The sequence below is a fragment of the Callionymus lyra genome, chromosome 3 (assembly GCF_982586985.1).
Source record: "Callionymus lyra chromosome 3, fCalLyr1.hap1.1, whole genome shotgun sequence".
Classification (NCBI taxonomy): domain Eukaryota; kingdom Metazoa; phylum Chordata; class Actinopteri; order Syngnathiformes; family Callionymidae; genus Callionymus; species Callionymus lyra.
In genome coordinates, this window is record NC_141820.1 from 6521765 (window position 1) to 6536684 (window position 14920).

At 41.9% G+C, this 14920-nt stretch overlaps 1 protein-coding gene across 1 annotated transcript; it reads left to right on the plus strand.

The window, feature by feature from the left end:
- The first annotated feature begins 2680 nt into the window (after positions 1–2680).
- Positions 2681–14909, plus strand: LOC148083131 (uncharacterized). Its single transcript, XM_087786250.1, has 11 exons — positions 2681–2741; positions 4593–4671; positions 4746–4913; positions 5512–5745; positions 7533–7730; positions 8312–8515; positions 10293–10448; positions 11030–11185; positions 12974–13117; positions 14325–14403; positions 14676–14909. Exons 1-11 carry the CDS (start codon positions 2708–2710, stop codon positions 14907–14909), a joined length of 1686 nt encoding a protein of 561 aa, XP_087642376.1. The 5' UTR covers positions 2681–2707.
- The last annotated feature ends 11 nt before the right edge of the window (positions 14910–14920 follow it).

Genomic DNA, 14920 nt, shown 5'->3' on the forward strand with positions numbered 1-14920 from the left:
TCTCTACTGACTTACTTCCTCTCTTTTAGTCTCTGACTTCATAGAACCTTCACTTTGTCTCAATGTTGTTTTGTGAGTGTCATGTTTTTAACTGGAAAACTGCCAAGTTAATTCTAGAAATAACTTCTTATGAGGCGAGAACTGCGTTGTATTGATAGTATTTATAGTATTGTAGTTTAGTGAATATAGGGTTGAATTTTATCAGAACGACCAGCACTCTGGTTATAACAAATAGTACAATGTAATATTTTAAGAATATACCTGGAATAATGGAGCACCACTTTTGAGTCTTAGTACAAAGAAAACTACTAAAATGACATGGATAATATTGTAATTATTATAATTTACTTTGGTGTTTTAGTGGAAGCGAAAGCGCGATACAAATATTACTTATAACTTAGTTACATAAAAATCCCCCTTTGGTCATTGTGGGGAAACCGTCGATGTTTGTCCATCAAGGACAAGGTTGTTGTACGGCGTCGAATGTCATCCAACTCATCCAAGATCGTCCCAGAGTGTCCATAGGGTTCCTGGCAATAGAGCCACTGATACACAGATTGATGGGTGTCACCCTTATCACCCCCTTTCCTACCATTAACCTAAAAGGATAAAATAGATGGAAGCTTTATCGTTTGGTAAAGACCATATTCATGGGGGAATGGAGTTCAGAACATTATGTTTGTCAATTCTCTACATCCGGGCCAATGGCAGGGGTGTGTCCAGAACCAAATAAAAAAAGAATAACAATATTTGCATCACAACGACTGAGAAAGTACACAATGAGAGGGATGAAGGAGTTGACAGAGAAGAAAAGAATCACACGAAGGGGAGAAGAAAAATAATGTAATTGTAAAAAGAAAATATATATTTGTATAATACAAAAATTAAAAAAATATTTATAAAAAAAAAAGGTAGTTTCGTTTGGGCTTGAACTCAGATGTGGTATGGGGTATTGAAGTTTTAGAGAAATGTCTAACTGTAGTTATAATGTAGGTCAGGTCAGGTATTATTTATTTTATTTTGAATTTTTGGTATGCTTAATATTTTCTTTGTCGTCCTATTAACGTGATTTTGGACCACTTTGTGGTTCTTGTAACATTGACAGACATTTCCAAACATCTCTTTATTTAATTTTGTGTAATAATATTATATTATTTATTTATTATTTTAGTTAAAGTAGTGTAAGTATAAGTAGTAAAAGCAGTAGTATAATTAGTAGTAAAAGTACAAGTACAATTAGTAGTAGAAGCAGTACTATAATTAGTAGCAAAAGTACAAGTAGAATTAGTAGTAAATGTACAAGTAGTATAAATAGTAAAAGGAGTAGTAGAATGAGTCCAGCTTCAACCACAGAGCCCTCCTGATCAACCTGTCCAACCTGTTGACACTTCTGATCCCAACACAACACACCTCAGCACAAAACACTGGCCACCACAGACTGGTAGAACATGCAGAGGAGATTTTAGCCGGATCTTTTTCGGGACTGGAACTATACAGGAAGTCTTCCACAGGGTTGGTACTTTCCCCCTCATCGCTTCACCTCCTGCTTTGCTGACCTCATGGAGTCTCTGTCCCTGCTCCTGAAACCTTCTCTCTGTTAAGGACATCCTTGACCTCCTTTGTTACCCACGGTTTATTATTAGGGTAACAGCGGACAGTCTTAGCAGGGGCGACAACGTCCAAGCAGAAATTATTATAATCTGGTATACAGTGTGTCTGACCCTTGATGTCCTCTTGAGACCTCAGCAGCACATCCCAGTCTGTGGTGTCAAAGCAGTCTCTGATGGCGTCCTCCACAGCTGGTGTCCACTTTCTGATTGTCCTAGTGGTCACAGTCTGTCTCTGCACCTGAGGAGTGTACTGTGACTGAAGGTGGACCAGGTTATGATCAGACCTTCCAAGTGGAGGTCATTGTGCGAGAAACCACAGGCCAGGAACTCCTCCAGAGACCAGAGGTCCCTGGACGGGGCCTTGGGAGTTGGCTCCGCCTCCCAGTCCGACAGGCTCGTCGATCGATACGGTGATTGACCTCTAAGCTTGGCTCCCCAAACTTTGAAAGGGGCCTGAGTAGCACTTATTCCTGAGCCGTTACAACTACGGGATTAACGTCCAACCACCGTCATAAACACGAACAAGATGGCCGACTACCAACTCAGTCAACGTATAATGGTTATATACTACCACCCGGTGGCCAAGAGTATTCCACAAACACAACGAAGAGTTTGTGGTGAAAAGATCACATGTCAATGATGCTTCAGAAGTGCTGATGTGTTTGTCCATCACTGTCATGGAAGCTTCTGTCAAGTGTGCGAAGCTGAAGACACCTGGAGGACATGTGCAGCATTTGGATTGTTTGGATGAAAAGGACAAAACTAGATACAACTGGATAATAAACAAATGGAAGAGATAAAGCTGTGTTTGTGACAGGTGTGGCAGCGACAGGTGTGGCAGCGACAGGTGTGGCAGCGACAGGTGAACAAGACTGCATTCCTTCTTCTAGATCAAGATTGTGACTGAACTTGTCAAACGTCTTTATCCTTGTGGCACATGTTTTGTTGTTGAACTATGTTATAAAAGTGTGAGTCAACAACACACTATGTTGCACTGATGTCTCTGACAGACACACCTCCTCACTGACGGTTCATCAGTGTTTCCCTGAGTCTGGATCAGAAGGAGCTGAGCTCACCTGGAAATTTCACCTACAAACATGGGTACAAGTCAGAGCAGAGAGCTGCTCACAGGTCAGTGACTTTCTTCATGTTGTCATGTTCCCCAGTGAGAGTGTGAATGCATGAGTCAAGAGTGAGTTTGTGAGGTGAATAAATGAATCAAGAGTAAGGACGATAAATGAATCAAGAGTGAGGTGAATACATTAATCAAGAGTGAGGTGAATAAATGGATCAAGAGAGATGTTAATAAATGAATCAAGACTGAGGTAAATAAATGAATCAAGAGTGAGGTGAATCAAGAATGAGGTGAATAAATGAATAAAAAGTGAGGTGAATAGATTAATCAAGAGTGACTTTGTTAGGTAGATTAATTAATTAAGACTCAGGTGAATAAATTAATCAAGATTAAGGTGAATAAATTAATCAACAGTGAGGTGAATGAATTAATCAAGACAGAGGTTAATAAATGAATCAAGACTGGGGTAAATACATGAATCAAGAGTGAGATGAATCAAGAGTGAGGTGAATAAATGAATCAAAACTGAGGTGAATAAATGAATCAAGAGTGGGTGGATAAATGAATCAAGAGTGAGGTGAATAAATCAATCAAGAGTGAGGTGAATACATGACTCAAGAGTGAGGTGAATCAAGAATGAATCAAGAGTGAGGTGAATACCTTGATCAAGAGTGAGGTGAATAAATGAATCAAAAGTGAGTTTGTGAGGTTAATAAATGAATAAAGACTGATGTGAATAGATGAATCATGAGTCAGGTGAATACATTAATCAAGACTGAGGTGAGTAAATGAATCAAGAGTGAGGTGAATATACAAATCAAGAGTGGGGTGGATAAATGAATCAAGAGTGAGGTGGATAAATGAATCAAGACGGAGGTGAATACATGAATCAAGACTGAGGTGAATGAATTAATCCATAGTGTGGTCGTGAGAGGAATAATTGAATCAAGAGTGTGGTCGTGAGGTGAATAAATGAATGAAGAGTGTGGTTGTGAAGTGAATAAATGAATCAAGAGTGTGGTCGTGAGAGGAATAATTGAATCAAGAGTGTGGTCGTGAGGTGAATAAATGAATGAAGAGTGTGGTTGTGAAGTGAATAAATGAATGAAGAGTGTGGTCATGAGGAGAATAAATTAATGAAGATTGTGGTGAATAAATGAATGAAGAGTGTAGTCATGAGGTGAATGAATGAATCAAGAGTATGGTCCTGAGGTGAATAAATGAATCAAGAGTGTGGTTGTGAAGTGAATAAATGAATGAAGATTGTGGTGAATAAATAAATCAAGAGTGTGGTCCTGAGGTGAATAAATGAATCAAGAGTTTGGTCGTGAGGTGAATAAATGAATGAAGAGTTTCTTCGTGAGGTGAATAAATTAATCAAGAGTGTGGTCGTGAGGTGAATGAATGAATCAAGAGTGTGGTTGTGAGGTGAATGAATGAATCAAGAGTGTGGTCATGAGGTGAATAAATGAATCAAGAGTTTGATCGTGAGGTGAATGAATGAATCTTTATTGTGAAAATGTTTGAACAAGTAACACAAACATTTTTTCATATTTGCAACAAACTTTTATTTTCAAAGCAGAATCAAACAGGAAGTTGAATTCAAATGTAACAAGTAATTCTTCATGATGGCTCCTCATAGCTCCTGATACTACATCACTTCCTGTTCATGATGATGAAGCTGATTGATAAACATGACTCCTCAGAGTTTAGACACAACCATCTATGTGGTCACACCTCCTTCTTCCTCATGTAGAATGTTGACATCACATGTGAGAGACAGTCTTCTGTCCACGTCTTCTTTCATCTCTCATGACTTTGTTCTGCTGCTGCTTCAACGTGATGGACCCAAGTTGACTTGTTGACCAGAAGCATTAGATCCATGATGCTGTTGTGTTTGTGTGCAGGTGTGGACACAGAGGAGGAAGATCCTCCCTCTAAAAAACTTCAAGGTGAAGACCATGACAGTCAGACCAGAGCTCAGAGGTGAGAAGATCACTTCTCCTGTCAGACCTTCAAATACTGGAATCATTTTCTCAATGAAACTTGTGTGTGTTCAGATCAAAGCTACGTACATCTGCTGGACCTGGACCTGGACCTGGACCTGGACCTGGACCTGGACCTGGACCTGGACCTGGACCTGGACCTGCTCCCAGCTGTGTGTCACTGAAGAGTGACGCGTCTATGGGAAGAATATTTAACTTCAAAGGTGAACAGAAGCATCAGAGGTGAGAGACAACAGGAGCAACATGAGAACATCTAGTAGTTATTTGAATATGCAGAGAAAACTATACAGTATATCTATACACATGAGAGGAAGAAGGAAAGAGAGACAGAGAGACAGAGAGGGAGAGAATTAATTGCAGTGTTTGCAGTATTGCAATTAAATATTTGTTTTACATTGCATGTGATTAAGGTGAGGTATTGTCTCGTGATTTTTTGCAGTGTTCAGTGTTTTTTATTTTTCGGACTGGCTAAAAATAGTGCAATATAAATATAAATAGAACAAATAAATTACGTTTTAAATAGTGCATTGATGGAAGTTATATTGCATTCAGCAGTCTGATGGCCGGAGGGAAGAAGCTGTTGCTAAATCTTTCTGTTACGCAGCAGATACTGCGGAACCTTCTGCCAGATGCCAGGAGAGAGAACAGTCCATAGAGGGGGTGGTTGGGGTCAGACAGAATCCTGTAGGCTCTGTTCAGGCAGCGAGATTTTGCAACGTCCTGGATGGGGGGGAGTGGTGTCTCGATGATCTTCTCCGCTCACTGGCTCACAGAAACAAAAGGGCAACACAAGGAAAACTTGCTACTTGTGTGTGTTCAGATCAAAGCTACATACATCTGCTGAACCTGGACCTGGACCTGGACCTGGACCTGGACCTGGACCTGGACCTGGACCTGGACCTGGACCTGGACCTGGACCTGGACCTGGACCTGGACCTGGACCTGGACCTGGACCCGGACCTGGACCTAGACCTGCTCCCAGCTGTGTGTCTCTGAAGAGTGACGGGTCTATGGGAAGAGATATTGACTTCAAAGGTGAACAGAAGCATCAGAGGTGAGAGACAACAGGAGCAACATGAGAACATCTAGTAGTTATTTGAATATGCAGAGAAAACTATACAGTATATCTATACACATGAGAGGAAGAAGGAAAGAGAGACAGAGAGGGAGAGAATTAAAGCAGTGTTTGCAGTATTGCACTTAAATATTTGTTTTACATTCACCACAGAATATTGCATGTGATTAAGGTGAGGAAGTGTCTCATGATTTTTTGCAGTGTTCAGTGTTTCTTATTTTTCCACCTGGCTGTTGTCGGGAGAAAAAACTGTTAAAGCATCCAGGCCTGTTAGAACACTATCAACGACACTTGACAGCACTTTTTTGAAAATTGATTACTGTTGTTTTGTGGTAAAATGAGTGTTTTCTCTAGACATTTACGTCGGTATCTGCTCCAAAGATGCGTCGTCAGTGACGTAGCTTCAGTTTAGCTTCATCTACGTCACTAAGATGGCGGCTGTTAAGGGTGTGTAGCGATCCTGCTCTACCTAGTAGAATGCAGGACCCCGAATTCGCCAATTTACTTATAATAGACAAAGGCACACAAAACCCCACAATCAATTTAAACTAAAGATGTTACTTGATAAAGCAGTGCAAACTCAAAATAGTGACCAGTTTGTCCATCAGTATTCAAAATAAACGTTGCAGGCCTGAATCTTCGCTCGGGCGCGTTGAGTCCAAAAACGATGAGGCCGCTTCGCTTCGCAAAGCCAGTAAATAAAAAGGTACCTGAGCATCTGGTGGATCGGCGCGGGTTCCTAGTCGAGGGGACTTGGAGGTGGTTGGTTAGCTTATCCAGCTAACCGGCTTCAGGTGGTGTTGGCGATCCTGTCAGCTGTGAGACGTCAACAAGTTGTTGCGCGAGTTGCGCAACGCCGCCAAACTCTTTAACTCTGCTCTGGACGCTTGGTCTCGACTGTCTGACAGAACAATCACCAATGCTTGATTCTGTTGTTCACACCCTCGGATCGCCGTTGTCCTCCATCAAAAACTCGCTGTGTCACGCTGTAAAACATTGTTTAAAAAGTCCCAGTCTCAGCTGACAGTCATGCCATCACCGAAAATAAATATTCAATGATAAGTTAAAGGGTTCATCATTTGAATATAATACATTTAAATCAAGCACAACACAAAGCACATCACTCAGTGTAAACAGTGGGTTACAGGTGGAATCGATCCACACTCAATTTCCCGGCCATTTGAGTGCACAGTTGAGTGCTCATTGCGCACTACATTTTTGCACACTGCTAATTGGGACATCCGTACAATAACGTGTAACAACAATCGCACTGGGATCGTACATTAAAAGCACATATAACTCACTTACCACGTACGATGCGCGCAACCGCTCACGGACAAGTGACACGTGTGGACCACTTACTTTCACCTTGTGCAACCGTGCGAGTGACATGCGTTCGTTGATGAATCTCCCCTCTATTCCAAAAGAAATAAGAAAAAAAAGGAATAACACATCTTAGTTTTAACACTTTTGAATAATAATAATAATAATAATAATAATCAACTTAAATACTGGCTCACAGAAACAAAAGGGCAACACAAGGAAAAGGCACTCATGGGCAAGTAGGCCGAGCAAAAATCTCATCATTTTGCAACAATGAGTTAGGTTTTTAAAGTTAGGTTTTTAAATCCAAACAAAACAACCAAAGTTACGGTACTTGGAGCTCACCTTTTCTGTTAGAGGCTAAATCTGATCAGTGGGGGTCGTAACGCATCACACCTTCAAATACTGGAAACATTTTCTCACTGCTACTTGTGTGTGTTCAGATCAAAGCTACGTACATCTGCTGGACCTGGACCTGGACCTGGACCTGGACCTGGACCTGGACCTGGACCTGGACCTGGACCTGGACCTGGACCTGGACCTGGACCTGGACCTGGACCTGCTCCCAGCTGCGTGTCTCTGAAGAGTGACAGATCTATGGGAAGAGATATTGAATTCAAAGGTGAACAGAAGCATCAGAGGTGAGAGACAACAGGAGCAACATGAGAACATCTAGTAGTTATTTAAATATGCAGAGAAAACTATACAGTATATCTTTACACATGAGAGGAAGAAGAAAAGAGAGGGAGAGAATTAATTGCAGTGTTTGCAGTATTGCAATTAAATATTTGTTTTACTTTGCATGTGATTAAGGTGAGGTATTGTCTCGTGATTTTTTGCAGTGTTCAGTGTTTTTTATTTTTCGGCCTGGCTGAAAATAGTGCAATATAAATATAAATAGAACAAATAAATTACGTTTTAAATAGTGCATTGCTGGAAGTTATATTGCATTCAGCAGTCTGATGACCGGAGGGAAGAAGCTGTTGCTAAATCTTTCTGTTACGCAGCGGATACTGCGGAACCTTCTGCCAGATGCCAGGAGAGAGAACGGTCCATAGAGGGGGTGGTTGGGGTCAGACAGAATTCTGTGGCCTCTGTTCAGGCAGCGAGATTTTGCAACGTCCTGATAATGGGGAATGGTGTCTCGATGATCTTCTCCGCTCACTGGCTCACAGAAACAAAAGGGCAACACAAGGAAAACTTGCTATTTGTGTGTGTTCAGATCAAAGCTACATACATCTGCTGAACCTGGACCTGGACCTGGACCTGGACCTGGACCTGGACCTGGACCTGGACCTGGACCTGGACCTGGACCTGGACCTGGACCTGGACCTGGACCTGGACCTGCTCCCAGCTGTGTGTCTCTGAAGAGTGACGGGTCTATGAGAAGAATAATTAACTTCAAAGGTGAACAGAAGCATCAGAGGTGAGAGACAACAGGAGCAACATGAGAACATCTAGTAGTTATTTAAATATGCAGAGAAAACCATACAGTATATCTTTACACATGAGAGGAAGAAGGAAAGAGAGACAGAGAGGGAGAGAATTAAAGCAGTGTTTGCAGTATTGCACTTAAATATTTGTTTTACATTCACCACAGAATATTGCATGTGATTAAGGTGAGGAAGTGTCTCGTGATTTTTTGCAGTGTTCAGTGTTTTTTATTTTTCGGCCTGGCTGTTGTCGGGAGAAAACTGTTAAAGCATCCAGGCCTGTTAGAACACTATCAACGACACTTGACAGCACTTTTTTGAAAATTGATTACTGTTGTTTTGTGGTAAAATGAGTGTTTTCTCTAGACATTTACGTCGGTATCTGCTCCAAAGATGCGTCGTCAGTGACGTAGCTTCAGTTTAGCTTCATCTACGTCACTAAGATGGCGGCTGTTAAGGGTGTGTAGCGATCCTGCTCTACCTAGTAGAATGCAGGACCCCAAATTCGCCAATTTACTTATAATAGACAAAGGCACACAAAACCCCACAATCAATTTAAACTAAAGATGTGACTTGATAAAGCAGTGCAAACTCAAAATAGTCACCAGTTTGTCCATCAGTATTCAAAATAAACGTTGCAGGCCTGAATCGTCGCTCGGGCGCGTTGAGTCCAAAAACGATGAGGCCGCTTCGCTTCGCAAAGCCAGTAAATAAAAAGGTACCTGAGCATCTGGTGGATCGGCGCGGGTTCCTAGTCGAGGGGACTTGGAGGTGGTTGGTTAGCTTATCCAGCTAACCGGCTTCAGGTGGTGTTGGCGATCCTGTCAGCTGTGAGACGTCAACAAGTTGTTGCGCGAGTTGCGCAATACCGCCAAACTCTTTAACTCTGCTCTGGACGCTTGGTCTCGACTGTCTGACAGAACAATCACCAATGCTTGATTCGGTTGTTCACACCCTCGGATCGCCGTTGTCCCCCATAAAAAAACTCGCTGTGTCATGCTGTAAAACGTTGTTTAAAAAGTCCCAGTCTCAGCTGACAGTCATGCCATCACCGAAAATAAATATTCAATGATAAGTTAAAGGGTTCATCATTTGAATATAATACATTTAAATCAAGCACAACACAAAGCACATCACTCAGTGTAAACAGTGGGTTACAGGTGGAATCGATCCACACTCAATTTTCCGGCCATTTGAGTGCACAGTTGAGTGCTCATTGCGCACTACATTTTTGCACACTGCTAATTGGGACATCCGTACAATAACGTGTAACAACAATCGCACTGGGATCGTACATTAAAAGCACATATAACTCTCTTACCACGTACGATGCGCGCAACCGCTCACGGACAAGTGACACGTGTGGACCACTTACTTTCACCTTGTGCAACCGTGCGAGTGACATGCGTTCGTTGATGAATCTTCCCTCTATTCCAAAAGAAATAAGAAAAAAAAGGAAAACATCTTAGTTTTAACACTTTTGAATAATAATAATAATAATAATAATAATCAACTTAAATACTGGCTCACAGAAACAAAAGGGCAACACAAGGAAAAGCCACTCATGGGCAAGTAGGCCGAGCAAAAATCTCATCATTTTGCAACAATGAGTTAGGTTTTTAAAGTTAGGTTTTTAAATCCAAACAAAACAACCAAAGTTACAGTGCATGGAACTGACTGTTGGAAGGTAAAACTGATCAGTGGAGGTCGTAACACATCACACCTTCAAATACTGGAAATATTTTCTTACTGCAACTTGTGTGTGTTCAGATCAAAGTTACATACATCTGCTGGACCTGGACCTGGACCTGGACCTGGACCTGGACCTGGACCTGGACCTGGACCTGCTCCCAGCTGCGTGTCTCTGAAGAGTGACAGATCTATGGGAAGAGATATTGAATTCAAAGGTGAACAGAAGCATCAGAGGTGAGAGACAACAGGAGCAACATGAGAACATCTAGTAGTTATTTAAATATGCAGAGAAAACTATACAGTATATCTATACACATGAGAGGAAGAAGAAAAGAGAGGGAGAGAATTAATTGCAGTGTTTGCAGTATTGCAATTAAATATTTGTTTTACTTTGCATGTGATTAAGGTGAGGTATTGTCTCGTGATTTTTTGCAGTGTTCAGTGTTTTTTATTTTTCGGCCTGGCTGAAAATAGTGCAATATAAATATAAATAGAACAAATAAATTACGTTTTAAATAGTGCATTGCTGGAAGTTATATTGCATTCAGCAGTCTGATGACCGGAGGGAAGAAGCTGTTGCTAAATCTTTCTGTTACGCAGAGGATACTGCGGAACCTTCTGCCAGATGCCAGGAGAGAGAACGGTCCATAGAGGGGGTGGTTGGGGTCAGACAGAATTCTGTGGCCTCTGTTCAGGCAGCGAGATTTTGCAACGTCCTGATAATGGGGAATGGTGTCTCGATGATCTTCTCCGCTCACTGGCTCACAGAAACAAAAGGGCAACACAAGGAAAACTTGCTATTTGTGTGTGTTCAGATCAAAGCTACATACATCTGCTGAACCTGGACCTGGACCTGGACCTGGACCTGGACCTGGACCTGGACCTGGACCTGCTCCCAGCTGTGTGTCTCTGAAGAGTGACGGGTCTATGAGAAGAATAATTAACTTCAAAGGTGAACAGAAGCATCAGAGGTGAGAGACAACAGGAGCAACATGAGAACATCTAGTAGTTATTTAAATATGCAGAGAAAACTATACAGTATATCTTTACACATGAGAGGAAGAAGGAAAGAGAGACAGAGAGGGAGAGAATTAAAGCAGTGTTTGCAGTATTGCACTTAAATATTTGTTTTACATTCACCACAGAATATTGCATGTGATTAAGGTGAGGAAGTGTCTCGTGATTTTTTGCAGTGTTCAGTGTTTTTTATTTTTCGGCCTGGCTGTTGTCGGGAGAAAACTGTTAAAGCATCCAGGCCTGTTAGAACACTATCAACGACACTTGACAGCACTTTTTTGAAAATTGATTACTGTTGTTTTGTGGTAAAATGAGTGTTTTCTCTAGACATTTACGTCGGTATCTGCTCCAAAGATGCGTCGTCAGTGACGTAGCTTCAGTTTAGCTTTATCTACGTCACTAAGATGGCGGCTGTTAAGGGTGTGTAGCGATCCTGCTCTACCTAGTAGAATGCAGGACCCCAAATTCGCCAATTTACTTATAATAGACAAAGGCACACAAAACCCCACAATCAATTTAAACTAAAGATGTGACTTGATAAAGCAGTGCAAACTCAAAATAGTCACCAGTTTGTCCATCAGTATTCAAAATAAACGTTGCAGGCCTGAATCGTCGCTCGGGCGCGTTGAGTCCAAAAACGATGAGGCCGCTTCGCTTCGCAAAGCCAGTAAATAAAAAGGTACCTGAGCATCTGGTGGATCGGCGCGGGTTCCTAGTCGAGGGGACTTGGAGGTGGTTGGTTAGCTTATCCAGCTAACCGGCTTCAGGTGGTGTTGGCGATCCTGTCAGCTGTGAGACGTCAACAAGTTGTTGCGCGAGTTGCGCAACGCCGCCAAACTCTTTAACTCTGCTCTGGACGCTTGGTCTCGACTGTCTGACAGAACAATCACCAATGCTTGATTCGGTTGTTCACACCCTCGGATCGCCGTTGTCCTCCATCAAAAACTCGCTGTGTCACGCTGTAAAACATTGTTTAAAAAGTCCCAGTCTCAGCTGACAGTCATGCCATCACCGAAAATAAATATTCAATGATAAGTTAAAGGGTTCATCATTTGAATATAATACATTTAAATCAAGCACAACACAAAGCACATCACTCAGTGTAAACAGTGGGTTACAGGTGGAATCGAACCACACTCAATTTTCCGGCCATTTGAGTGCACAGTTGAGTGCTCATTGCGCACTACATTTTTGCACACTGCTAATTGGGACATCCGTACAATAACGTGTAACAACAATCGCACTGGGATCGTACATTAAAAGCACATATAACTCACTTACCACGTACGATGCGCGCAACCGCTCACGGACAAGTGACACGTGTGGACCACTTACTTTCACCTTGTGCAACCGTGCGAGTGACATGCGTTCGTTGATGAATCTCCCCTCTATTCCAAAAGAAATAAGAAAAAAAAGGAATAACACATCTTAGTTTTAACACTTTTGAATAATAATAATAATAATAATAATAATCAACTTAAATACTGGCTCACAGAAACAAAAGGGCAACACAAGGAAAAGGCACTCATGGGCAAGTAGGCCGAGCAAAAATCTCATAATTTTGCAACAATGAGTTAGGTTTTTAAAGTTAGGTTTTTAAAACATCCAAACAAAACAACCAAAGTTACGGTACTTGGAGCTCACCTTTTCTGTTAGAGGCTAAATCTGATCAGTGGAGGTCGTAACACATCACACCTTCAAATACTGGAAACATTTTCTTACTGCTACTTGTGTGTGTTCAGATCAAAGCTACGTACATCTGCTGGACCTGGACCTGGACCTGGACCTGGACCTGGACCTGGACCTGCTCCCAGCTGTGTGTCTCTGAAGAGTGACAGATCTATGGGAAGAGGAATTGACTTCAAAGGTGAACAGAAGCATCAGAGGTGAGAGACAACAGGAGCAACACGAGAACATATAGTAGTTATTTAAATATGCAGAGAAAACTATACAGTATATCTATACACATGAGAGGAAGAAGAAAATAATAATAATAATAAATCTTATTTAAAACCACCTCTCAGGAGACTCAAGGTCGCTGCACAATAAAATCACAAATACAATAAAATCACACAATACAGGTGGTTTTGAGCTGAGCTGTAAAGAGGGAGAGAGAGTTCCAGTGTGGGGGTGGAAGTGACGAGTTGGGTTTGCATGGAAGGTAGAGCTGGGTGTCATCATCGAAGCAGTGGAAACTGCTGGTGAAAGAGAGACAGAGAGGGAGAGAATTAATGGCAGTGTTTGCAGTATTTCAATTGAATGTTTATTTTACATTCACCACAGAATATTGCATGTGCAGCTGCTGTGGGACAGACAGGTGCTGTTGGACTCATGAAGAAATCCACAACTTGATGTCAAATACAGTGAATTCATTTCACTGGATCATTCCATCTGTTGTTGAAGAAGTTTGTATCATGTGACGACCAACAGTCTCTTCAGTTGTTGAGTCAAGAAGAAGAATTCTAAATAGTGCAACTACTTTTCTTCTCCTCCACCTGAAGTCTTGTGAAACTTGACACACAACAAACGTGATGAAATATTCATCAAAAGTCAAGTTTGATTTGAGTGTTTTTCTTGTGATGCAACATTCACGTGGATCATATGAGCGCCTCAGATGAAGGTCACTGATAAGAGAAAATACTTCAAGTGATTTAAGAGTCACTGATTCAATGATTGAGGGAATGTTTGAGTCGTCAAAGACTGTTAGTTGATCCTCAACAATCATTCTTTCACTCACAGCTGTGTGTGTTTCTATCAGCAGTTAGTGACTCTTGGTGACTTCAACTGAAGATGTTCATGAGTCAATGCAGCTCAAAACTTCTCTTTTATTGAGCTTCACGAACTGCTCGTCAAAAGTGCTGCAGACAGTCGTGGAGGAAAGTCGACTCACAAGAGAAGAAGCAACAAACTGCAGCCATGAGAATGAAATCACGACTGAAGTGTGAGACAAACTTGTGTTTCACCTGGTTTTCCATGAATGTGGAAGATTCTATCTTAGGTGGTCTGCACATGGAAGAGTCAGAGTCTTGCTCAGATCATTGGTGTCCTTGTAGAAGTAGACAGAACTTATTGACGGCCTGATGTTCTTCACAGAGAGGATCAGCAGGTCTCGGATGTTCTCAGTCTCCAGTGTGTCCAGCAGCATCAGACAGATGTGGACTCCACACTTCAGGTACGTTCAAGTCTTCAGCCTCACCTGCTGACTACAACAGCTGCTAACTCACCAGTCAGCTGCTTCTGCTGCTTCATGAAGCTCTGATCCTGGACAACTCCACCTGTCAGCTTCATACATGAAGTAGAAGGTCTGGTGTGGCTGAGACTCTTGTTTAGTTTTAGAGAGAAGATGAGATTTGAATGTGACTCAGACTCTCTGGTCCTGAGACTGAGACATACCTCTGGTGACCTCTGTAGGTCACATGATCAAGTCACATGTTTGTGTTTCAGCTGTTGGAGGAGAAGGTCATGACCCTGGTGAAGGAGGAACTGAAGAGAGTGAAGAAGTTTCTCAGACCAGGTGAGCAGAAACACCTGGAGGATGAGGAAGAGGAGGAGTTGAAGTGTGAAGAGGAGCAGATGAGGAGCAACAGAGAAGATTTCCTGAAGATCATCCTGAACCTCCTGAGGAGCATGAAGCAGGAGGAGCTTGCTGGTCTTCTGTGGGGAAGTAAGAGGATTTGAACCTTCAACCT